The sequence below is a fragment of the Kryptolebias marmoratus genome, linkage group LG6 (genome assembly GCF_001649575.2).
Source record: "Kryptolebias marmoratus isolate JLee-2015 linkage group LG6, ASM164957v2, whole genome shotgun sequence".
NCBI classification, from domain to species: Eukaryota; Metazoa; Chordata; class Actinopteri; order Cyprinodontiformes; family Rivulidae; genus Kryptolebias; species Kryptolebias marmoratus.
The window spans coordinates 24,098,553-24,123,462 of NC_051435.1; the positions used below are offsets into that span (position 1 = coordinate 24,098,553).

The window sequence follows — 24,910 nt, forward strand, 5'->3', positions numbered from 1 at the left end:
TAGCAATTCTTTTAATATTTGAATAAGCTTAAAGAAAAAAAACTTTATAATGCAATATTTATGTTTTTATAGTTTTAACTTCTGATTAAGTATATAACCTATAAATTTATAGATGTACTCAGTCCAAGCAACCAGGAGGCAAATAAATTATTCTGGGAAAACATAAACATAAAACCTAAAATGGTCTTTACATCGATATCTGAAATAACCGAACAAAAATCTTTACTTGACTAACTTCATGAACTGAGTAGCAAGTTTTGTTTTGAAAATCATAACCGGATATTGCTTAATTTGCTGCAACTAGCTTGTGTGTTGCCGTAGCTCTAAGCTAGTATCATGTTTGCTAAGTGAGTAAATCCAGTTTTTGAGTACTTTATAATCTTCGTTTCCTCTGGTGTTGCTGTCACTTTGCTCTCTGCTATGATAACTCCAAATAACGATAACAGAGTTTGAGTTGTCGTGTCAAATTTAGCATTTTTTGTAATTATTTCTTGTTTTGACATCACCTTTAGCCTGGGTTGGTCAGGTGGGTAAGTAACTGCTGATTTTGTTGTTAAAAAGCACCAGTTGCCCAAAATACAAGCTTTATCGCCCTAAAAACACTGTTATCCTTCTCGGAACTATAGATAAAAAGCTTTAAAGAAATAAGGAAGTTCTATTATCAAAGACAAATTCATTTAACACTGAACAAAAACTTCTCTTCTATTAACCAGAGTTTGTATTGATTTATTAATGTCATGCAGCTGTCACGAAGGCCTGCTGTTCCTGTAAATCGGTGCAGCAACAGGAAAAAGAAAAAAGAAAAAAAGCTTAACATTTCTAATTTATTTTCATTTTATTGTTTGTTTCTGAGGACTTTAACAAAATCTATTTAATTTTAATGCGATTTTGGAACAAATAACGTAACATCTGAAAATATGTATTCCTTCATCTTTGGGTTGATCTCTATTATTAAACATATTCGACTGACTAATGTAGAACTGCAGGAAAAGGCAGAAAATTAGTTAATTCATAGAGGTGGGGAGCTGAAAAGACATTTTGTTTCACATATGGCATGATAATGAAACTCAAACTTGATGTTAGAGATGTTTGGTAAATCAACTATTAGTGTAAACATCCTTTAAAAGCTTTTTAACCCACACTCATTATCTTATGAATATGTGTAAAGCCTAGCTCTGTATATTCAGTGATTTTTACTTTGTGTTTTTATTGATAAAGCCTGTAGCTGATTATTGATGGTGGTTTGACATGTAATTTATGTTTTTTACTTCATGATATTTTAATCTAATTAATGAAAAGCGAGTCTAGAACTAGCCTTTTGTGGATGCATAATGTGGGATTTGGGCATAGGCTGCAGTACTTTTGTCACATTTTTACATCTTCACAAGTCATTCAGATGTTGAAAAGATCGCAGAGGTGGACAAACAAACTGAAGCAGTTCAGAGCTTCATTCAACGTTTTCACCACAAAATGCTTCTTCATAGGCCTATCCTTGTTGGAAACACCAATATAGCAAAAACAAATGCTTTTACAATATTTTAAAGCACTTTAATGCTGAGTGTTGTTTTCTGTCACCAAGTCAAGTTTATTTTTTAAGCATCTTTGAACATTTAAAACCTCTGCTGTTGACTTAGATGCTACACGAAAAGACATTTTAAGGCAGCACAGAAAGAAAAATATAGTGACTTTACAAATCAAAAAAAAAAGAAAAACATAATGATAATAACAAAAATTAGGCTCTTTTAATGTTTTTAAAAGTCAGGAAATGGACTTGAAAGTAGGCCGTGTTGGGACTGCCTACTTTCAGCTTTAACTTTATCATGATTTTATTTAGATTATTTTAGCTACTATTTTGACTGTCTTAGCTCATGCTTAGATATGTCTGGTTTTGTGATTTTATTTAGATGATCCTATATTTCATTTAGATTATACATGATTGATGTGTTTTTCTTTTTTGTGTTTCATTATGTACCTGCTGTATTGGATTCTGTTTTTGTTTCTGTTGTAAAGCGCTTTAGATCGCCTTGTTGCTGAAAAGTGCTATATAAATAAATCTCACTTCACTTCACTTCACCTGCCTGTGGTCCATAAGTTAGAGGCTACAGGCTTTTAAATTTTTTTAAATTAAACATTTTCTTTGTTTGCAGCCTAATACCGTGTGTGAGCTTGTAGTACCAGAGGGCATGGATCCTCTGGGTGCTCGCTCCCAGTTTGTGGATATCCAGACTCTTCCGACATGGCAGCAGCAGCTCAGTGATGAAGGCGAGAACTCACTCCTGGACCGGAGCGACGGCTCGCTCAGTCTGCAGGCTTTTCCTTCGCCCTTCCCCTTCAGAGCAGACCTCAACCGCAAGATCATCCTCTTGTGAGTCACTTGTGTATTTCCTCACCCTGTTGTTGGGGTAAATCTACTCCACTTGCTTGCAGTTTGGAGTTCTCTTCTTATGTTAGTTTTCAGGGATTATTTTAGCAACAGTGTAAGTTAGGATGAATTTGTAAAGTCTTGTTGGGATGTCTGACATGAGGGAGTTCTGTCACTAACACATTTATAGTAAGCTTCTACTTTTACAAACTGAAGTAGCGTTTTCAGTCCTGTTTGTACTTTGATCTTGTATCTTGGTTGTAATCTTTGACCTTGTGGTCAAACAATCCTGACCTGTGTGGTCATACACCATGAAGTGACTGAAATTTTAGAAAAGATAAGATTACATCACTGCCATGTTTTTAGCAAATTACTATGACAAATTATGATCATCTCATAAAATTCATCAAATCTCAATGTAATCTTAAGCTATCCTTAAAAGTCACACAGTTGTGTTTATTAAACAGACTGAGACAGTACACGCTGTTTGGCATTTGCAAATTTGACATAATGAGTGAACGAAGGGAACATTTCCCTACACTGCCGGCCAATAGCGTGCTTCCTCCCAGCCACCACTACCCTGAAGAGCTGCCTGTGTCTCTGTGTGGTCTTTTTAATTTCGTAGGTTGATAAGTTTTGTTGGAACAGTTGTAAAGACGGCCTTATTTTCTGACAGCCTCGGACAGCTGCTTTTCAGTCAAGCAGTAGAAGCAAAATGGCTCCATTAAAGCTCACTGGCTTTTCCACATAAAAACACCAACAAGAAATTCTGACCAGTTACACAATACTTGGCGCAAACCCCCGTGCGAAAAAGTTCAGCCCGGGCCTTGTGTTGTGAAGGGGCGGACAAAGATGCCATGCGAACAAAAATGACGCAATTTTCGTTACGCAACCATGTGAGTGAGAGCCGACTTTGTGACTTCTCATGGAGGATGCAAACCTGCCTGATGTCTCTCCCTCTGGGTAACTCCAGAGTAGGAAAGAGTCCAGCCCCACTTCAGGAGTTGGGTTCCAGAGCCCAAGCTGTGGGTAGAGGTGAGCCCAACTATATCTAGTTTGTATTGTTCAACCTCACACACAAGCTTTGTCTCCTTACCTGCTAGTGAGGTGAAATTCTATGTCCCTAGAGCTAAATTATTCTGCCGAGAATCGACATGACCAGGGACCCTCCCTCACCTGCCACCCAGCTTGCATGGCACCCAACCTAGATGGTCTTTCTCGCAGGTGGTGGGCCCACGTGGAGATGGCATCCTGTTTCTTTTTCTGGCTTGAACTGGCCGAGCCCCAGGAGCAAAGGCTTGACCGCCAGGCGCTCATCGGCGAGCTCCACCCCCCCTATGCTTGGCTCTAGGGGAGTACCCCAGTTTCCCTATTTTGGACAAGGTATCCTGTTGTCCATCAAGGTTTTCGAATCGCTCTTAGTCTAACCCCTTATCTGAGGCCAGTTTGCCATGGGGGACCCTACCAGGGGCCAATGCGCTCAAACTCGTTCATCATGTTAAGGTGGTGATTCTGTTAAATCCATCATCAAGAAATGGAAAGTATATGGGACATGTAAATCTACCAAAAGCAGGCCATCCTCACAAACTGAGTGACTGTGAAGAAGGAGAATAGTGAGAGAGACCACCAAGACACATATAAGCACTCTGAAGGAGCTCCAAGCTTCAGCAGGTGAGATGGGAGAGACTGAGCTACAACTGTTGTTGCCTGGGTTCTTCCCCAGTCTGAGCTTTATGGGAGATTGGCAAACAGAAAGTCACTGTTGAAGAAAACTCAGATTAAATCTCCTCTAGAGTTTGTTTAGATTGTTTAATGACTCCACTCAATTTTTCTTTAACCAAATAAAAGCAAAGTTTACGACTAGTAAGGCTTCTGGGCCTGCCTACAGAAACTTACAAAGTTGTTTTAACTGTTGCCACAACAAAACAGACCTCAAATCAAATACTTAGTCACTAAAATTAACTAGACTTGGCAACAACACTAGTTAGAAAGATCAAACAGCAGCTAACAAGCCAAGATGAAATATTTGAACTAGACACCCAAACAAAGAGAGTTGAACTGCTCAGATTAAATCACAGCCACATCATCGACAGGAGAGCTGGACTTTACTCTTCTGTGGTTGGATTAGCAGGAGACAAACAGTCTAACCAGGATGCAGAGGAATGTCTAATGGAAGGAGTCAGGAGAGGGCAGCCATCCCGGACTTGGAACTGTACAGCTGGACCAGCGAATCACCAACCTGCAACTGCCAGCTTTATGCGAACCAAATGGCCATAATAAAGATAACAACATAAAATTATAATTTAGCACCAACAAGTTGATTCCTAATGAGCTATTAGCTGAAAAGTTGATATGTATTAAATAATTGACTGACGGATAATGCATATCTCAGGTTCTGTCAGGTCATTTACATTTTTAAGCGTTAACTGCACAGTATGCTATCATAATAAAAAAATGGATAAGAATTGAGTGGAAAAAAGTCTTAAGAAATGCTTTTAAAAGCAAAACCAGTTCAAACCCTGGCACAGAACTGAAAGTTGGGTCAAGTAACATGTTTCAGTTTCCAAATGGTACAAGTTACGCTTTCCAAAATTTTATAACAAGTTGCTTCAGCTCTGTTTAGTCAGATTTTACAATATTTAATGATTGTTTGCAGATATCAGTACATTCATAAAAAGCCTGTTCCTGTAGGGTTTGTTGTGGTGGTCCTCAGTCACACTGTGATGTTATGAAAGGTGACTGAACTGAATTAAATGATTATTTAATAATCTTTTTGTTGTTGTTGTTGTAGATTAGAAGTCATGAGAACAAAAATCTTCTATTAGATAGTAATAATTAAATGTAAGTATAAAATAAGATCTTAACTTCTACTCTCCTAAGAAAGGAGTGCAAATCAAAGTTTCGCTTTACATTCTTACATAGAAGAAGTTTATTATAGATTTTAAAAAGATAATTTAACAATCACAATAATCTATTCACTTTTCAAACATTTTCTGCATTTTCTACTCTTGAAGTTTACATGAAAGTGTAAAAATCCAATATTAATGCATCAAGTTTATAGACAACTTTTTAATTTTTGTTGTTGCAGAGTTTGCCTGTTTTTTAATACCACAAAATTAATAAAATAATTTAAATGTTATAAGACATAACATACATCAAAGACATATTAAGGAACAAAATAGACATGGATAGTTAAATATGATAAACATGACAGTTTTGGGTTTTTTTTATTCTCAAACTTCTAGGCTGTAGTTCCCAGTGTAAGTCACTTAGTAAAGTAATTCTAGTTTCAAATGTTAATTACAGTAGCTCACGCTCAGCAGCTCAGCTGTCTGCAGTAGTGTGTGTTTGTGGTGTAAAGGCTGCCTGTGCTTCTGCTCTTCCTAAACACCTCATAAATCTTTTTGTGGAGGAACACATGACCATAAGGGGCCACATGACCCTGGGGTTCAGCTGCAGTTTCTCTGTAGGTGCCTTGTTTTTTGCTGGAGGAGGCACATTCCTGCCACAGTAATATGACCAGAGCTCAGGACCAAGTGACCCTCAGGCGGGGGTACCTCTATATCATGTGACAGCTACAAGAAAAATCAGGTCTAAATTTTTAAAGGTCCATAATATGGGTTTTTCCATTGTTCATAGAACATTTACTAGTGTTTAATAATGCATTAATAAGCAGCCTCACTGCCAAGGCTGCTTATTAATGCAGAAGTTTTTTTTTTTTACTCTATGCTTTAGTATTGTGAAATACACACACCAACCAATTACACAAATTTTGTATCACTCCTGTGTATGAGGTATCATCCCAGGCAGCATATACCCTTAACAGTGGAGGGTCGTCAGGGTCTTTGTTCGCCTGGCTCACAAGAGAAATGCTTTGGTCACGTGCACATGAAGGGGTGAGTTAAAGGGAAAAAGACTGGGAGTCATTTTCCTTCTAATTCACACGTTCATGCATGAGACCAAAGCATCTCTCTGCAGCTCATGCAGAAGCTTGGAACTCCACACTCTTCAGTTTTGAATAGAGAAAGCTTTCAGGTACAAAATAGAAGTCTAGTTGTTTTTAGTTATTTATTTTAATTTTTGAAGATGCAGCCTTTTTGTCAATAGTGCCTATGACTTTTGGCAGCAGTACATCGTACTGCAAAAGGTTTTTCCCACATACAACAATTATGGCAAAACGAGTAGAAAAACTGAGCCCTCTTTGGAGTTCTGTAGGTCAGACATATTTCACATTAGGCGCATCCTTCAAAGTTTAAACGGGTCACAGAAAATTGGAGTTTACATGACTGAACTGGCATTTAGATATATTTCATTGTTTTTGCACAACAGTAGTTTAAGCTTTTATTACAGAATAATACGTTTATTGTGAAGCAAAGCTGAACTTATCTTTCCTGCAAACTTCTCATTTCCTGCACAGCTTATATACCCAAATGTAGCCATTTTTCACCCAGTGTGTTTCTTGCTGCTTTAGGAGTTGTTTTTCTCTCAAATCTCCCCAGAGTGCAAAGTGCACACACCCAAACTATCATTGACTTCCATTGTATCTGTCCCCAGAATTTTATCTTCCTAACTTGTCATATCTTTGACACAAAACACTATAAACACATAGAAATTTACTTGAGTAACGACTAGATGTTTCCAACACTTACAGTTCAGGATTTTTTTCAGTATGAGTTATAGTTTTGCACAAGGACTGTTCGAGGCTTTATTTTTACTGACTGTCTTAAGAATGCTGTCAGGGAGTGACAGACACAGGTGTGTGGTCACCATGGGGACTAATAAGCCACTGGCAGCAGCTTTAACGTTTTTTTATCCTTGGTTTTCTTTACAATATTTATAAATAGAACTACATTTCTTTAATTGTTTATACATCACAACATTGGCATTTTGTCAGTTTAGGTGAATATAAATTTAAAATACTAAATTCCAGTTGGGCTTTGCAGAAGAAAGGTGATGGATGTTAAAATTTCAGGCAGTAGCTGCAATGACACTCTTTAAATTAAAAAATAAAAGTAAAAATGCAAATAGGCCTGCTGTTCATTGCTTCTATTTATTTAATATTATTATTATTTTAGGTTATTAGTTTTTCATGTTTGCTACTTTTTGGTTCGGCACTCATTCCTGTAGAGTTTTGGTTGAATGTGTGTCATTATTTTGTTGTACTCTTCAGCTGAGATTGGTTCAACAATAAATTGTGAAGCAACAAACCCTGCAATTTTCTTTATATAGTTATGTATTAGCATTATTGATTATTCCAAGTCCAATTGTGACAAAATGTGCCTCACCTAACAGCATTTGAGATCTTTCAGATTTTCTTTAGCTGGCCAGCTTTTATTACCTGCAGAGGTTTGATCCCGTACTTCCTTCCCATTCCTGGTGGTTGAACTTGACTGACTGCTTCTCCTATACAATTCTTCATTATTCTTTCCGTACAAAGACTGAAATGCTGCAAAACAAGAAGGACTTGCTAGCTTGCTGGTGCAATGAAATATATATAGAATAGAAGCTAAATGTAGCCCTTTTTATTTTTTCTACTTAGAAACTGGAAGTAAGGCACATTTAAAAATATTTGATGGTTCCCAAAGTTTTCTTGTTTCTGTTTTTGTTATAAGTTCCAGGTTTGTAATGTAAATTTTAAAAATCCCAATTTTCTTGAATATTGAGAGATTTCAATGAAAACAAAACTAAAAACATTGAAGTTCAACAGAATATTCAGTGTTTATGTTAAGCTGCGTACGAACCAGCCAGTAAGTCAATTATAAATTTATAAAAAATAGTCTTTAGTCTTTTAGTTACTGTTACTGAAGTTGTACAAAAAATACAGCAAAACAAATTTTAATATGGATAAACCTTTTTTCATGCATTATTATATTATTCACATACTATTATTAGTATCATACTAATACTACATTTTGATTTATAATACATTTTTTAAAGAGTTACAAGACTGTCAAAAGTCTGTTATGAACTGATTCTATACATGATTAGACAGGTGGAAACAAATGGATAAATTTGCCAGATACTGTAATAATAAAGTTTAAATAATAAATATAGAACTGTTTTTAATAAAACTTTAAGGACAGAAAAGGGACAAGAAATGTTACTCGCAGACCTTTTCTTAAATTCACAAGTGACCTTTTGGAGACAATAATGTTAATGCAAGGGAAATCCAGGGATTATGACCAACACCAGACCAATAAACCAGAGTAATTCTGGCTTTAACATCTTAAAGTAGACACTCGGGTTCATACTGAAAAAGACTGGGCTTCATAGATGTTGGCAACCAAGGACCTAACTTCTCCAAAACTCACCTGGATGAAAAAAAGTGTTAAATAATTCATTCTATAGGTGATTTAGACAAAAAAAAAAAAAAAAGTTTGGTCTTTGTATGCATATGTAATCTTTGTCAAACATTCATTTAGGAATTAAACTGTTTCTATACTTTCTGCCACAGCACCGGTGATGTTTCCCTGCTGAACTGCACTGCCGTTGTGAACACCAGCAACGAGTCACTGAATGACAAGAACCCAGTGTCTGAGAGCATACATCAGCTGGCCGGGCCCGAGCTGCGAGATGAGCTCCTTAAACTCAAAGGTAGCATTGTGAGGACACGTGGCAGAGTTGGAATCTGAGTTTCAAAAAAAAAGCTCCGTTTTTTTCTGCTTTTCTGCACCGTCTGAAGGCAGAGAGTGAAATGTCAGATTACTTCATCAGTGAGGTTGCAAAACTCGAATTGGGTCAACAATTGCAGTACATGACATTACAGTATTATGTCGATATTCATTTAAGAAAAACGCAGCTGAATTGCAAAATTAATGTTTCTAAAGACTAAACTCCTTCATAATTTAACAGAACCACCTTAAACAGAAATAGCTCTCAGTAGTCATTTTCTGTCTGATTTTCTCAGTGTCTTACATGGCTGTAGAGGAATTTTGGCCCTCTCTTCTTTACATTTTTGCTTAATTTCATTAAAGTTTGCAGACATTTGTTTCTGCGCAGCTCATTTAAGGTCCCAGTACAACATTTTAGTCAGGTTGAGGTGTAGACTTTGACTGGATCTTCTTCATTCTTTTCCTTTTTCAGCCATTTTGTTGTAGAGTTGCTGTATTTGGGATCATTGTCTTTTTGAATGACAGTTTTATCCAAGCTTTTAGTTGTTGGAATCACATTTTTCTTTTTTTTTGGTATCCAGAGTAGTTCATGTTTTTGTGAAAATATGCTATTATAAGTAACAGTTAACACCTTGAATCACTGATACAGCTATTAAACTGTCTGACTTGCTATTGACAGAATCCCAAACTTGCTTTCTTTGTTAATTTTTACTTTTATTTAACTCCAAAATATCACGTTTATTTCTAACATTAGTGAGCTTTTGCGTGTGTACCGTCAAAAAGGTATATGTCTTCTGGGCTACATATCAGCCCTAAACACAACTCCGAATATATACATTTCAGATAATTATCGTGAACCACCCACAAACGTGTGTTCAAGCAAAACAATGGAATAGTCTTTACATACGCTGTGTTTGGTTTTAGATTAAAATGTTTTCATTTTACTCTCATCTGTCCAAAGGACTTTGTTCCCCCCAGATCATGTTGTTTGTTCAAATGTAGCTTTACAAACCTAACTTGTGCTGGCATGTTCTTCTGACAGAGTTTTTATTTTTATTTATTTTTTCTTCCTAACATACTATGTGCTTTAGTGTTTTCTGTTTGTAACATTAGTTACTTTAAAGTTTAACATGCTGACTTAGCTTTTAATTATACAGGCTTAAACAGTTATTAGCAATTTTCAACAGTAAACTTGTTTGGATGTCCAGTCTGGGGAAGTTTGACGACGATCTTGAACATTTTTCACTTGAGAATAAATTTTGCTGATTGATGGACTTCAGTATGTATTGAAGTGTATATATATTTATTTATACCTTTGAAAGTCATTACAGCTTCAAGTCATTATGTGTTTCAAGGATTTTGTCACTAAAAATTGAACATATCAAACATCAAACTAGTTGATACAAACAGAAATTTGCAGAAAATATATACAGAAATGTAAATGCGTTTATGGTGGATTACCAGTCTTTAACCAATTTTAAGGCTCCTCGTGCAAAGATTTGTTCTAATTATGTTTGTGTGCAGGATGTCGAACAGGAGAGGCGAAGCTGACCAAAGGCTTCAACCTGGCAGCGAGGTTCATCATCCACACTGTGGGACCGAAGTACAAGGCTAAGTACCGGACGGCAGCCGAGAGCTCGCTCTACAGCTGCTACAGGAACATCATGCAGCTGGCTGCGTAAGAACCAGCAGTTTAACTCATCAGTCAGTCAGGAAACCTGCCAACATTCAGCTTTCTGTTTTTCCTTTCTGGCCAGAACACAAGTCTGATTAGTGATTTGAATTCCTGTAGTTGTGTTGAGCTTTAATTTCCTCTCAGATATGACTTTGTTTGATAAACAGTGTTTTGATGAAAGGCTCTCAGACCTTCCACTTCTTCCAGAAACAATATTTGGAGGGAAATGTTATCAATCAATGCTGCAGCTGTCTTAAAAAGGCCAGAAGTATTAAGCCATTAAAGTCTTCAAGCTGTAACAATGCAAAAGTGAAAAAAGCCATTTAAAGCTCTGTACGTGAGCACAAGAACTTTGAGACAAATTCTAAAATGCAGTAGAAGCCAGTGTAGTGAATATAAAACCGTGCTGATATGACTGTATTGGATGGAGTTTTGTGAGAAGTCTAGCTGCTGCGTTCTGTATTGATTGCAGACGTGAGATTAAAGACCTGTCCAGACAGGTAAAAAGGGCATTACAGGTGTCCAGACACAATGACACAAAAGCGTGAATAATTTTCTCTAGGTCAACTCTAGAAACCATACATCATATTTTAGAAATGCTCCTTAAATGAAAGAAACAAGAACGGGAAATGGTCCTAATGTGTGACTCAAAGCCTGATGGTGAGTCAAATGTGACACCTAGATTTTTTTACCGTTTGATTTTGCTACTGGGCAGAAAGTGGCAATTGTTTGACTCATTTTTGGATGTTGGTGACTGGGAGCTGCAATCAAAGTCTCCGTCTTACTGGTGTTTAAAACCAAAACGTTATTGAAGAGCCCGTCACTGATACAGGACAAACATTGGACAAGAATGGTCAACCTGTCCAGCTGATGTGAAGTAAATGAAAAATACAGCTGAATGTCATCAGCATAAATGTAATAGGAAATATCGTAAAAGGACGGAATAATGCCAGCAAGTGGGATAATATAAAAGGAAAACAAAAGTGGGCCCAGAACTGAGCCTTGTGGCATCCCACAAGTTAAGGGTGCATAGTCAGAGGAGAACCTGTTTGTCTTGATGCAAAATGACCTGTGAGATAGGTATGAATTGAGCCAGAAAGACCGGCCAGAACCTTCAGCCTATTTATCAAGGTTGCGTGGTCGATGGTATCAAAGGCAGCACTGGGCTCTAATAGGACCAACACAGAGCATTTTCTCTCATCAGCAGCCATTAACAGATTGTTGTGAACTCTTACTAAAGCAATTTCAGTGGAATGGTGTTTTAGGAAGCCAGACTGAAAGGGATCAGAGATCTGAACTGACAAAACCAGGATCTGAGTTGGGTTTCTACAACTTTTTCAAGTAATTTACTGAGAAAAGGCAGCTTAGAGATGGGACGGAAGTTGGAAATGGAGCCAGAATAAAGATTAGGTTTCTTGAAGAAAGGGGTCACTTCTGCTATTTTAAAATACAGTGGGGCATATCCTTGGTTCAGGGAATTGTGAATTATCACCAATACTATTGGGCCAATGCAGGTTAATGTCTTAAACAAGCAAAGAGGGGGGTAATATTTCCAATGAACAAGTAGAGTTTCATTTTGCCAATTAATGAGGTCAAGTCATTTAATGTAATCGGAACAAAAAAAGAAAATGACTCAGAACACCGAGGCCCATCTTGAAAGGTAGAGGAGCTCAGGGATATATTGATGGTACAGTTATTGTTGCTGGGTTTACTCTTGCCTTACAAAAAATAAAACCCCACAAGTGGTTAAATTCGGGAAATCAGAAGTTTAAATAAACCCTTTTGATAAAAATGTTATTTGGTAACTAGAATCACTCAGAGCACAAACCTCCACAAAGGTCAATAAAAAATTGTAGGATCCAGATTGTGATTTGAATCACCACCAAATTTTACTCACTTGTTTTTTGTGACAAACCCAACATTTCCTGAAAATTTCATCAAAATCTATTCATTAGTTTTTAAGTAATTTTGGTAACAAACAGATAGGCGGACGGACAAACCAAGCAACCAACACTACCAAAACATAACCTCCTTGGTGGAGGTAACATTGTGTTTTAATGACAAGTACATATAGAAAATATCAATAGTATAATACAGTGTAAGTAACTTTGTTACTTTTATTTGTCCTGTTTTTTTCTGTGTAGTATAGATTTAAATCAGTTGCAGAAATATCAACTGAATGTGTAGTTTAGGTATAGTTCACAGTATTCGATAGTTTTTCTTCTCATTGCAGAGAGCGGTCAATGACGTCTGTTGGCTTCTGTGTGGTGACCACACCAAAAAGAGGTTATCCGCTGGAGGATGCTACACACATCGCTTTTAGTAAGACACACAAACAGTTATCTATAAAAAACACACACAGTAACTTTTGATTTGTCAGATATACCTGTACAATAAGAGTAATTTACAATATTGTATCTTCTGTCAGTTTATTTCCTGGTTCTCTTACACACACACACACACGTTTTCATTCTTTGTCATAACATTTTTCCCACTAAGTCTTAAGGGGTTTTCACACAGCATGTTGAAGCTGACACTGCTCCACAATCACTGCACTTCACTGTCCTGTTTGTGAGGCACACTGAGGTGGAACTGGGGGTTGAAGTTATGCTCTTTAGTTGGCAACAATGTTAGCCACAGAGACACAATGGTCTCTGTGTTTAAAGTGATTGTTCAGCTCTTTTCAAATGGGTTTTTGAAAAGGTTATGAATAATTAATATATAACCTTTGGCATATTATTACTTAAATTACTTCAGGTTGAAGAAGTAGAGTTTAGTTCTGACAGGAGTGATGAGCTAATCCAAATGCAACTAAGTCCAAAGTGGACCGCTGTCATCCTACGTCTCCTGTCTCAAAATTTAACAACAGTTCAAATAAGTGCAGTTTTTTTTTAACCTTTGTCTATTTTGGCAGCAATTCATTCATTACTTAAACCTAAGGTCTGTGTTGTGTTTTAGTATGTAAGGTGACAGTAGTTTGTGCTTACAGGAACAGTGCGCAGGTTTTTGGAGAACCACGGAAACAGCATTGAGGTGGTGGTGTTTGCAGTGTCAGAGACAGAGGAGGTTTGTATCAATCTTGTATGTGTTAGTGGTAAAAAGTTGTTCACAGATGATGGAAAGTGTACTAAAAATAAATCAAGTTGAAGAGAATTTAAAATTTCATTGAACCTAAGGTCCTTTTCCAGAGAGATTCCATCTATTATGCTTTCCACCTATGACAACATCCTTCATCTGCAGGACTCCGCACTTAAATGTGTCAAACATTAGTGCATGAATGCAAAGACAACCAGAGCAGGCATCCTTTATGGCCTACTGCAGGAGTCAAGAGTCACCACAAAGCAACACGATGGAAAACAATAAACTGTAGTTTTTTATTGTGTTTTAGAAAAAAAACCCTATAAAATTCCAGTTCTTGTTTAAGCCTAGAAATCTTGTAGCTCACAATTTATGAACCCAAATCCGTTTGGTTGGGGTCTTTTTTCTGTCCATAGAATAACTGACCTCTGAAGGTTGTATATTTGTTATCTGCTCTCTAAACATCTTTTAGTACTTGTTTCCAATTAATAGCAGTTAAGTTACTACAAATGAAGGATGGAAACTGAGGTGTCCGTGTGATTTCTTCAGTCCGTGTACAAGAAGTTACTTCCACTCTACTACCCTCGCTCTGAGGAAGAGGAGAAAGCCTGCCTTCCTCTCATCCCAGCTGACATTGGCAACTCTGAGGGTGAACCCATTGTCCCAGAAAGACAGATCCGCATCACAGAGAAACCAGGCAGCCTGGAAGGTACTTGCTTTTTTCTTTCCAGGCATCCGAGGGGAACATCTAACGTGCTTTACTTTCATGTCAGCGTTGTATGTATAAGTCAAGATGTGATTCTTTTTCAGGGGCTTGAAATTAAATTTGGATGCAGCCTCTTCTGAGGTCTTGATCAAACAAATTTTGTCTTTGGCTTTGAAAATCAGAAAAATAAAAACAAACATCCACAATTTGATTTTTTTTTATTTCTTCTTTTACTTTTATCTTCCCACTGATGTTAAGAAATGTGCTGCTTTGCTCTCTTCTGGCCTAACTGTTGTAGATAGTCTTTTATTGTAAGTTCGAGAGTTTTTGAATTATCAAAAAACTTTAGGTACAATTTATCTGTGTGCATTTTGTAAATGAGTTTGTCAGCCTTTTCACTGGCCTTTACATTACTTAAAAACTGTTTCAGATCAGGTTGTAGTAAGGCAGTCAGAGGCTATGAAAGGAAGATTATCAGGTAGCTGGATGGAGAGGCTGCAGATTGCAAATGCAGCAACTGACGCTTGATTGGTTTGAGTTGAATGTTAACATTAAATTAAAATCTTTTTGGTCTGGTTTTAATAGAGACTTGGGAGTTGGGTCTGTTCAATTTCTACGAAAATCAGTTTTTAGGCAATACCAAGATCAAAATCTTTTAATATGAAAACAGCCTTTAATTAACTTATAGAAAAACTAGTATTGGAAGTGTTTGTGTTTTCTCAACTTTTAAAATTAAATTCTATTTGAAGCCGTGGATTTGATGAAGCTTATATAAACTCACCACAGCTTTTATTGTGGGTGTGTGTGTGTGTGTCCTTTGGCTTGTTGTCAAGAGTGGAAGCCCACTGCTTTGACTTTCGATGGGAATGCATCAGGCATGTTTTATATTCACCTCTTTTTTTACACTGATTAAAAGTTAGCATCTAATCGGTAAGTTGGATGATTTTTAAGACTGAGATGCAACAAATCTTCAGTTCTATATTCTTACAAAATTAACCTACAATAATGGCTCCAAAAGCACATTTAGACTTCACCACCTTCCATGGATATGCGATCAAAAGACTTTATTTTCACAGAAAAAGGACTAAGTAAAGGCAAGGGCAGAGGGATCATGAATGACCCTCTAGAAAAGGTTTGAGGAAGGACTTTCAGCCAAAATTTAAAATACTTTGGTCACAGGTGAAAGCAGGTGAAATGGACAAAATGCAGACACCAAATTAGAAAATTTCTATCTGTGAATCTACGAAATAGAAAATGTGGACTCTATAATGAAGAATGGCAAAGCATGTCTGGAGGATTGTTCTTTTTAAACAACAACAAAAAGAAGAAAATGAATAGCTCTAACTGGTAATTGCTCCATGCAATCTGCACTTTGTATGACCTTCGTCTGTTAATTAATCTAAGCTTTTGCGTGCACTCTGAATGTTAGATTTTAAGGAACTGGAAAAGCACAAGCCATTTTGTCAGTGAGTGTTTGTGATTTTTATATTAAGCCTATCGCCTCTATTGACCTCAAGTATGTCATCGGCTGGCTTGCTGCTTCAAAGGGAGAGATGTGGCTTCAGAGTGTTGATCCAAAGCAAGCAGGCTGCCTGCAAGTGAAGCCCAATAACAGCACATTAATGTATACCAACTGGCTGACACACACGGCCGTGCCGATGTTGATAAAATGTGTGTGATACATGTGGTCAAAGAGGGGGGGGGAAGCAGAGAAATGGGTTGAAGCTGAGTCTGGATGCTGTTGACTGAGATTATGGCTTCAATGGCAGCTTTTCCCTGAACTTATACAAATAATGTCATAAATCAGGAGATGTGTAATAAAACAGTCAAGAACAAGCAACTGCAGTCATTCGTATGTTGTAAACAGATTCAGTTTTTATTCTTCGATGTTTTCATTCTGTATGAAGTATTACATGGCTCTCGTGTGTGTTTGGATTTAATTGTTTGACTAACAATCCAGTAAAATCCATATGTTCTGTCATATGTTTACCAGGACATAAATCTGACAGCACATCTGTCAGATTTTACTTTACTTCTGAATCTATTCAAGCTAATCGAGGGAATTGAAAGTGAATAACGGTATAACATATAACATTTTGTTTGTTTGTTTTTTTTTTGGGGGGTTGCTATTTTCTAATATAGATGAATGTGAGGAAGAGAGTCTGGAACTGGATCTGGGTCAGGTGGGGAATCACGCCTTTGCTCGGATGGAGGGCGATGTGGACAAACAGAGGAAGCAAATTCTTCAGGGTCAGATGTCTGAGGCAGCCATGCAGAAACAACACCAGAGGAAGTAAGAAACCACCCAAATTGTGAAGTTACTGTAAAAAATGCCTACATTGATGTAATTATTTCACGTTTTTAAACTTTGCATGCCATAAACTCTGTCATCAGCAACATCAATAATTCTCAAAACACCAGAATTAACATTTTTGCCTGCATTTGACAGCCACATTGTGTTTGAATTACCCAATAAAATGTAGTCATTAAAACGGAGCTACACTAAAGGGTGCTGGTCAGGTCATACAGCAAAGTCATACTCCCACATTGTACAAAGGGATGCCATTTTGTACACAGGGGTAACCTTTTTGTACCAATAGGGGGTAAATCTTGTTACTGTTTCAGACACATGCACATATTGTTATAGGCACCAGCTCCCTACAATATACCATTCTACATTATCTTAAACAGTGTTTAAAAAATAAAATAAAAATGACAGATTATACTATTTTCATAATACATTGATAAGTCAGACATTTTCAAAATTATACTCTAGTACATGAAATCGTCTACACAGAGGTGCTGGTAATCACTTGATCGCACTGTTGAAAATAATTATCAGACACTGATTCTCAAAAGGTGTATTGAATCAGATGCTGACTGCTGAAGATTGGTACCAGCTCCTAGTGACCCTGAGCGGGGTTAATCGGATATAGACGAATGCATGCATGGATGCACACACACGCACACACACAGTTGGTGCATATAATACTATATAGACTCTTGTAGTGCAGGTGTATTGAAGTGAATACTGCTTGTATAAAATATAGAAAAAAGCCAGACTTTAGCTAGCTCATGTTTCCAGGCAAACATATTAAAGTGTTTTATTATTTTAGGAAATGAATGCCTGATTTGTATTTTTAAAATATTTTTGTCTTGAGATTGGGAGTTATTCAGAAAATCTTTGGGACTACAGTCCCACATGCCAAGGCCTAACCATAATATTAATATTCATAATCATAATAAATATAAAACTGGTTGTATAATGATTAAATCATCTATCCTGGAGCGACTGCTAAGGCAGGTACAAAGTGAGCTGAGGTGAGTAAGAAGTAGGCAGAGGTGGGTAAAAGACACCGGAGGTAGTTGGTTTCTTTTTGTAACCAAAAGATATGGGTAGGTTTTCAGCAAAGCTGCAAAAGTGCAATTTGATGGATGAACAAATAGACTTGGAATCATACTAAAGTATGTAATGCTGCTGAGCTTTTACTGGCAATTCAGTGGTTTATTTTAGTGTTACCCACCTTCAACTTGCTTTATCCACTTCGAAACCCTCTGTACAAAAATGACTGAAGGCCACCGAAGTTTCACAGATGTACTTTCAAGGTTTGTAGCACAGTTTTATTTATTTAATAACCTTTTTTAACCAGGCAAGTCACAGATCTCTTCTTCAAGGGAGGCCTGTGCCTGAAGGCAGTCTGGCATGTGTTTACAGCACACTTGTTTTTACAAGTGAAACAAGTTAATTAACAAGTGATCAACGAAATGATGTACTACACGTGGAGCTGTGCTTTCCTACGACCCACAGCAGAAAATATCTAGAACTTTCACACATCAATCAGTTCCTCATAAAGACTCTTCCTGTTTTAAAGTTTTACCAAATATAACAAAATGGCAAAGTTTTCTGTACAGGCAATACTTTTATGTATGTTAATGAATGTTCCCTCTGTAGTTATTAATACGATGTATGTTCAGATGTACAACTTTACTCCTTTGTGCGTTTTAATCCTGCAGCTACAGTCGTTGGTTGTGTCGAGCGAGAGCAGAGGATCTGTCAGACATCGCTGCACTGAAAGCTTTATACCAAACCGGTAGGTGTGCTGGACAGGATGTCAGATAAACAAGTGATCAATAGTACTCTGCAAAAATCTGAAATCATTTCTCTGTTTTGCTTTTAAGAAACCAAATTTTCTCTTTTTTTCTTTTTTTTTTTTGTAATAATCTCGAGCAATTGCCCTCTATTTGTTTATTATTATTGTTTTTTTAGACTACTCCTTGTAAATGACCCATTTTATTGTTTGTCTCTATGAAATGCATCTGTTAATGTAATTGTGTGTGTGTGTGTGTGTGGGTATGTTTGTTAGCAATACATCTCATGAACCGGTGGGTGGATTTTAATGAAACTCTTAGAAAGTAAACATTAGATTTACATTACCATAGCTAATTGATCTTAGCAAACACATAAATAAACCACTGTCAGTTTTATATAGAGAGAGCTAAAATTTGGTGTGGTAGTAGTCATGAGTCATTCCCAACACATAATTTGAGTGCTAACAGATCATGTAAAATCTTTGTTTACCAGTTTGACTTGCAAGGTGACGACTAATATGCATTCCTACAGAGAATGCTTGTTTAATTTGCAAAAAGATTAAAAGTGGACTTACCTAAAGAGATGAACCACATAGCAGACATTTAAGCCAAGGAGTATGATTATCAACTGTCAGTCTGTAGTAAAATTGTATTTTATCTTGTATTTAGCTAAATCAACTACAGTAGTGAAATGACACAGTATGGAATAAAGTTTTGCATTATTTTGAATCCTGTAATGTTATTAGTAGAGATTTTAGCATATGTTGGCATGGAGTGAAGAGAGAATTGGATCAAACAACCAAAAGAGAGAAAATAGGGACCGAAATAGGTCCATAAAAACTATTAACAGCAGATGAACAGTATGTGAAAGTCCCGTCTTTAAGAATCAGAAAAAAATGCAGTAAATGTCTGAAACAGGACCAAAGAGATCAGTTGATTCATGCATGCATCATTCATGTTTGCTGAAGCCTCATTAGAAATGATCTCACTGGAAGGATAACTGTCAAGAAGCCATTCTTATGAAGGGGAAACTGAGAGAGAAGCCAAAGTTGAGCCAAATTCCACAAGAACTGGACTGAAATTCAGTGGCAACAGAAGGGTTTTGGTTTAAACTGCAAGTGTGGTTGAGGTCATGAGAGATCCAACAGTGAGTGTGTTCAGCCGTCTGGAAAACTTGGTAAAGACTGTCATATTTCCGAGCTGTGTCATTCTGTGGTGTTGGGGATTTTGTCAAAACTGATTGAATTGTGAATGCAAGGAAGTACAGTCAGATTTGTTCCATTATGCAGTATCATCTAGAACAGTGGGGTCCAGTTCTGGTCCTCGAGAGCCACCATCCAGCATGTTTTAGGTGTTTCCCTGCTTTAACCCACTATATTCTACTTGAACAATGTTCTGCTAAAGCTTGTTAATGACTCATTTGTTCAAATCAGGTGTGTTGAAGCAGGAAAATGTAAAACCTGCAGGTTGGTGACCCCCAAGGACTGTAAGTGAACACCTCTGATCTATAAAGTATCTGATGGCTAACATTTGGAGATGTTTCAGTCAAGATTTATTCTGAGGCGTTTAAGTTGGAGTATCAGCTGATACAGTGTCTCAGTTCGATTGTTGTTTTTTTTTTTTTCCTGACATTTCTTATTACTCTTGTGTAATATTTTAAATAGGCTTATTTTATTCTGATCTGTGACACTAGGCTGTAACTGCTCAGAAGGGTCACTGTAACACAGAGCTGAGTGTCACATTTCCACGGCTGTATTTTGTCTTGCAGTGCTGAACTGAATTTGTTTTATTGTTAGGAAGAAAAAGATTTTAAGATTTAAGATAAGATTTTGGCCCAGAAATCATTGTAGCCTACCAGTTTAAAAAACATCCAATTTGCAGCAAATCACGTAATTGTGTTTTAAATTTTATTTAAAGAAGTATTAAAAATAATCTCATGTAAACATAAAAAAATTGTGATACAATTCAAAATCAGTAGGTCCTTTGTTGAATAAATGAATTTTCTAATATCGGCTATTTTGACGCCACGTTCAAACTTTTACACACTAACACTTTCATTACTTCTTAGTTTATACAGTTCTGCCTGCCATACAGGGATTTTTTTCGCCCTTCTATAAAACAAACAAATAAATAAATCAGAGGTGAAGTGGGCTGAGATTTGTGGATTGAAGAAGTCAGAGATCAGTTCATTGTATCTTTTATCACAGTGATTTGTCTTTACCAGGAGGAGGCAGTGTTGTCGTTCAGTGACTGGACTCACATTTAAATCTGTGAACTGCTTCAAACTTTCTAAATTATCTAATTAAACATAATGAGACTAATTTGTTTTTTAAAAGGAAACGCTCTTCAAAAGTTTTTAAATCTGATAAGTCCACGTAAGAGAACAAAAGGTTAAACAGATACCATCTTTATCTGTAGTATTTTAAATGTTTTGGGAAAATAAATTAGGTTTACATTTAAAATGAACCAAATTAAAGTAAATCAGGTTTACTTATGACTTGAAAATAAGAGTTTTTATAATCAGGCTTTTTGATTTTTTTGTTTCCTGCGGTCATGAAACATCACCAGCCCAACTGTGTTCAGATCAAATGTCATCCAGTCACCTGAAAACAGAAACAAGTATTCAAATCGGCTTTAACCAAATCTCTGCTCTCAGAGGGATTTTCTGTGCGTCATATAATTCAAACAAAAATAAAGTTCATGGCTGAATACACAGGAGACTGGGCCAGACTGTTGTCATGCTGACCGATTCTCGACGTTTTCCAAAGTAAAGTTGTTACAGCTTTTGTCGGACAGATTTATATTTGAAACGAGGAGGAGCTACAGAAGATGTAGTACAGATGATTGAGCTCCAAACGTCTCTTAAAACAGGTGTCAGGACAGCTACAGCCAGACAGCGATGAACTCCTTTTATCATGATAGGACCCAAATATCTGTCAAAGAGAAAAAAATATTTGCTTGATCAATGAAAGCATCATCCTTGAAAGGAATGCGGAGTATGTATTGTGGATGACTCTTAGCTACTACCACACCAAATCGGTGTCTGTAAAAAAGTTAGCTGTGGCAGCCATCTTGAATCAGGTTGACTCCAAAAAGTCATTAATTGTAGATGTGCAATCCAGCCAATCGTTCTGAAAAATTCATTAAAATTTGTCCAGTGGTTTATGAGATATTTTGCTAACAGACAGACTGCGTTATCACCTGCCAGTCAAAGCAGCACCCATTAATGAGTTAGCTAAATGACTTCTCATTCAAAAAGTTTGAACTCTGGTTGTGTTTGTAGGTGTGGATATGTGTGGCCGGACCGTGATGGTCGTTGTTGGACGAAACATTCCAGTAACCCTCATCGATCTTGAAAAGGTAACCGAAGCCCAGCCACTTCAGAATAAATTTCAGTTTTGTTGTTAATCATTTACATCATGTCTAGTTTTATCATCATCATTCAAAATGCACGGCAGAGGGTTCTTATCTGTAAGAATCTCTTTGAACGGCTGTGGTGAAAATATAAATTCGTAAGAAATATTTCGAACTTTAGGAAAATGAAAAACTGCAGGACTGTAAACTTGCGTACCTGTTTATTTTACTTAGTGTTTTTTGCCCATAGGCCCTGTTGTACTTCATCCATGTGATGGATCACATCACTGTAAAGGAGTATGTGATGGTTTACTTCCACACTCTGACCGGAGAGCACAACCATCTGAACTCCGACTTCCTCAAAACCCTCTACGAGATCGTCGACATCAAGTCAGTCTGATATTTTAAACTTATTTTAAACTTGAATTAACACATAGAAGCGTCAACTTGGTTTGTTTTTTGTGTTGCACACAAAAAAAAAATCTGATTGCCGTAGTGCTACCAAGAAGCTGAAGGTTTCAGGCAAATTTCTAGCATCTGCAATTTAATTAAGTGCTAAAAAGTTAGGTTACACTAGACCAGATGTTTTTTAAAAACTTAGTTTTTCTGGTACGCTTGCACTTCTTATTTTCATACAAATGTTTTGTCCATTTATTAGGCTTTTACAGTAGACTGTGCAGATGCAAGCGATCCCTCTCTAAGAAACACATGTTGAAATGAGACGAGTTGCCAAAAACTATCCGAACAAAAGTCACTCCATGAGAAGCAAACTCCTTTGATCTTATAAAGATTTCTTTAAATAGCCGGTCACTATTCCAAACAGCTGCGGGAAGTGAAAATGTTTGGAGAGTGATTTATTCTGAAGGAAGTATGGTGATTTTATGATAGATTGCACCTTCAATAAAGTAAACAAAACAAAGGGTCACAATACTATTTTAATGAGAACTTCTGATAATAAACCTCTCTGCAAATGGCATTCAAGAGGAAATCTGCAGAATGTCTTGTGGCTTTCGCTGCAGTTCTCAGCTTCGCCGCGTTAGTCGGAGAGGCACGCAGCCCTGTCACTGGAGCTTTGAACTTGTTCAGAAAATTAGTGCAACAACTTTTGTCTCAAAACAGTCCCAGAGTCGTCCCAGCTGGCCCCAACCCGTCTCGAACCCACTTGAAATTTGTCATGCATCTCCAACTCTTCTCAGAGCTGGAGCTGTAGTTTGATATCTGCATGGGAGTGCTTCTCTGACTGACTGAAAACATCAGCGGCGAAAGTAATAATTACAAAAAAAACGGTCCAAATCTGCCTTTCTTCATTTCAAAAGTGGTATGAATGGCTGACAAAAAGCTCGAAGGCACCTGTGATACTAAAGTCAAATGCTTTAAAATATGACTATAATTCAAAGATTAATAGTGTTTTTAAGGGTACCAATAACTCTGTGTATACTTTTTTAGCCTATCTTTATAAAATAAACAAAAACAATCATTTATTTTCACTCCATCACATATTAATGATAGAATTGCTTTTAACTGAATCACCTTTCAATTGAAATGAATGATTGTTTCAATGAGCTGTATCCAAATCTGTAGGAGAGTCAATCTGATTTTACTTGTTTAACACTGTTGTTTTAATAGATATTGTCAGATTCGTTTGAATTCACTTTATGTGAGACATTTCAGTCAAACAAAAATTAATCTTGTACGAACAAAGATTGTTTTACTTGTGACTGCCTCTTTGAGCGAAAGAATGAAAACGCATCTGAGGCAACAAGACTAACATGGCTGAACAGATATTGGTTCATTCATCAAGTAATTGAAAATCAGTTCAGCCAGAGCCAATAATAGTAAAGTCAGTCCTAAAGGAATTTGTTGACTCGATCCATATATGTTGCTCTGAAACCACATAAATGCTCAATTGTGAAAGAAATCAATATAATTTGGTAGAAAAATTGGTGCTTATTGAATGAAAATAAAATGATCCAAGTTAATTTGGAAGTGTTAAATTTACATATAGCCATCAAAATTAAGTTAATCAAATGTATTTTTGTTGTTTGTTTGTTTTTCTTTTTAGTGTATTTAAAGATGATCTTTTTGAAAAGAATGTGGATATTTCTTCATTAGGCCTGTCGCGATAAACAATAAATCAATTAATCGCACGATAAAAAAAATGAGGTCGATTAATTTCATTTATCGGCGTTATTGTTCCTTCGTGTGTCTCTCTCTTTCTACTGAAGATGCTGGATGACAAAAATGTTCAGCTCCGGTGCTCTTCACTGAGCCCTCCCTTTCTCTTAGCGTAAGGGGGCGTGGCCTATCACGTCAGGTAGCCAGCCAAGGCACCCTAGTCTTGTACCTCTGCAGCATTAGCCCCTGCTAGGAGTTAGCAAGCTAAAGAAACGCTGTTTGATATTGGGGGGGAACTAAATGGAATTGGTTTCAAGCTCTAAGTAAGAGCAGCAGTGTGGGAGCACCTTTGTGAGCCGGCATGTCGCATTTGTGCTTTTGTTAGTTTGCACTTTTTGTTTATAAAACTGTTAGTTTTGTCGTCTTCTCTATATAAAACTAATGATTATTACTTTTTGAAGGGCAGTTTAGTTTACAGACTTAATAATCTGTACTGTTTTGGTTGAATGTAGGTTTTATTTCCCTTTTTTTTTTTTTTTAGTTTTTAATAAACTGCATTTTTTGTTAACGGAGGCTGAGAGTCCATTTTATTTTTGTTTTCAGTTGTTTTGTTTATTTTGTGTTCCAGTTCCAGTGTTAAGTGTTCTTTTGAAAGCATAGTTTAATAATCTTTGAGAGGATGTACTTGCACTAATATGTTATTATCATTACATTAGTTTAAAACAGCCTCTAAATGATATTATCGTTTATCTCAATAATTTTTGAGACAATTAATCGTCCAGCAAATTTTGTTATTGTGACAGGCCTATTCTCCATATGTTCTTTGTGTTTGTCCATCAAAGTTTGGTTCTCCTGTTTTAGATTCGACTTCCTGTATTTATGTGCTGCAGGTTTACATGTGAGATATTCTTTAAGATTCT

The 24,910-nt window shown here is 36.7% G+C and overlaps 1 protein-coding gene across 4 annotated transcripts in view; it reads left to right on the forward strand.

Moving 5' to 3' along the window:
- Positions 1 to 265: 265 nt before the first annotated feature.
- gdap2 (ganglioside induced differentiation associated protein 2) overlaps positions 266 to 24,910 on the forward strand; it is a 42,192-nt gene continuing 17,547 nt past the window's right edge. The window contains exons 1-11 of one of the 4 annotated variants that reach the window (XM_037976090.1): positions 266 to 347; positions 2,148 to 2,365; positions 8,817 to 8,956; positions 10,498 to 10,651; positions 12,882 to 12,970; positions 13,638 to 13,714; positions 14,276 to 14,435; positions 16,575 to 16,725; positions 18,447 to 18,523; positions 21,805 to 21,881; positions 22,126 to 22,265. In XM_037976090.1, coding sequence (XP_037832018.1) covers positions 2,184 to 2,365; positions 8,817 to 8,956; positions 10,498 to 10,651; positions 12,882 to 12,970; positions 13,638 to 13,714; positions 14,276 to 14,435; positions 16,575 to 16,725; positions 18,447 to 18,523; positions 21,805 to 21,881; positions 22,126 to 22,265 — 1,247 coding nt within the window. In that variant the 5' untranslated portion in view covers positions 266 to 347; positions 2,148 to 2,183. The other 3 variants (XM_037976089.1, XM_037976091.1, XM_037976092.1) reach the window with 3 other exon arrangements.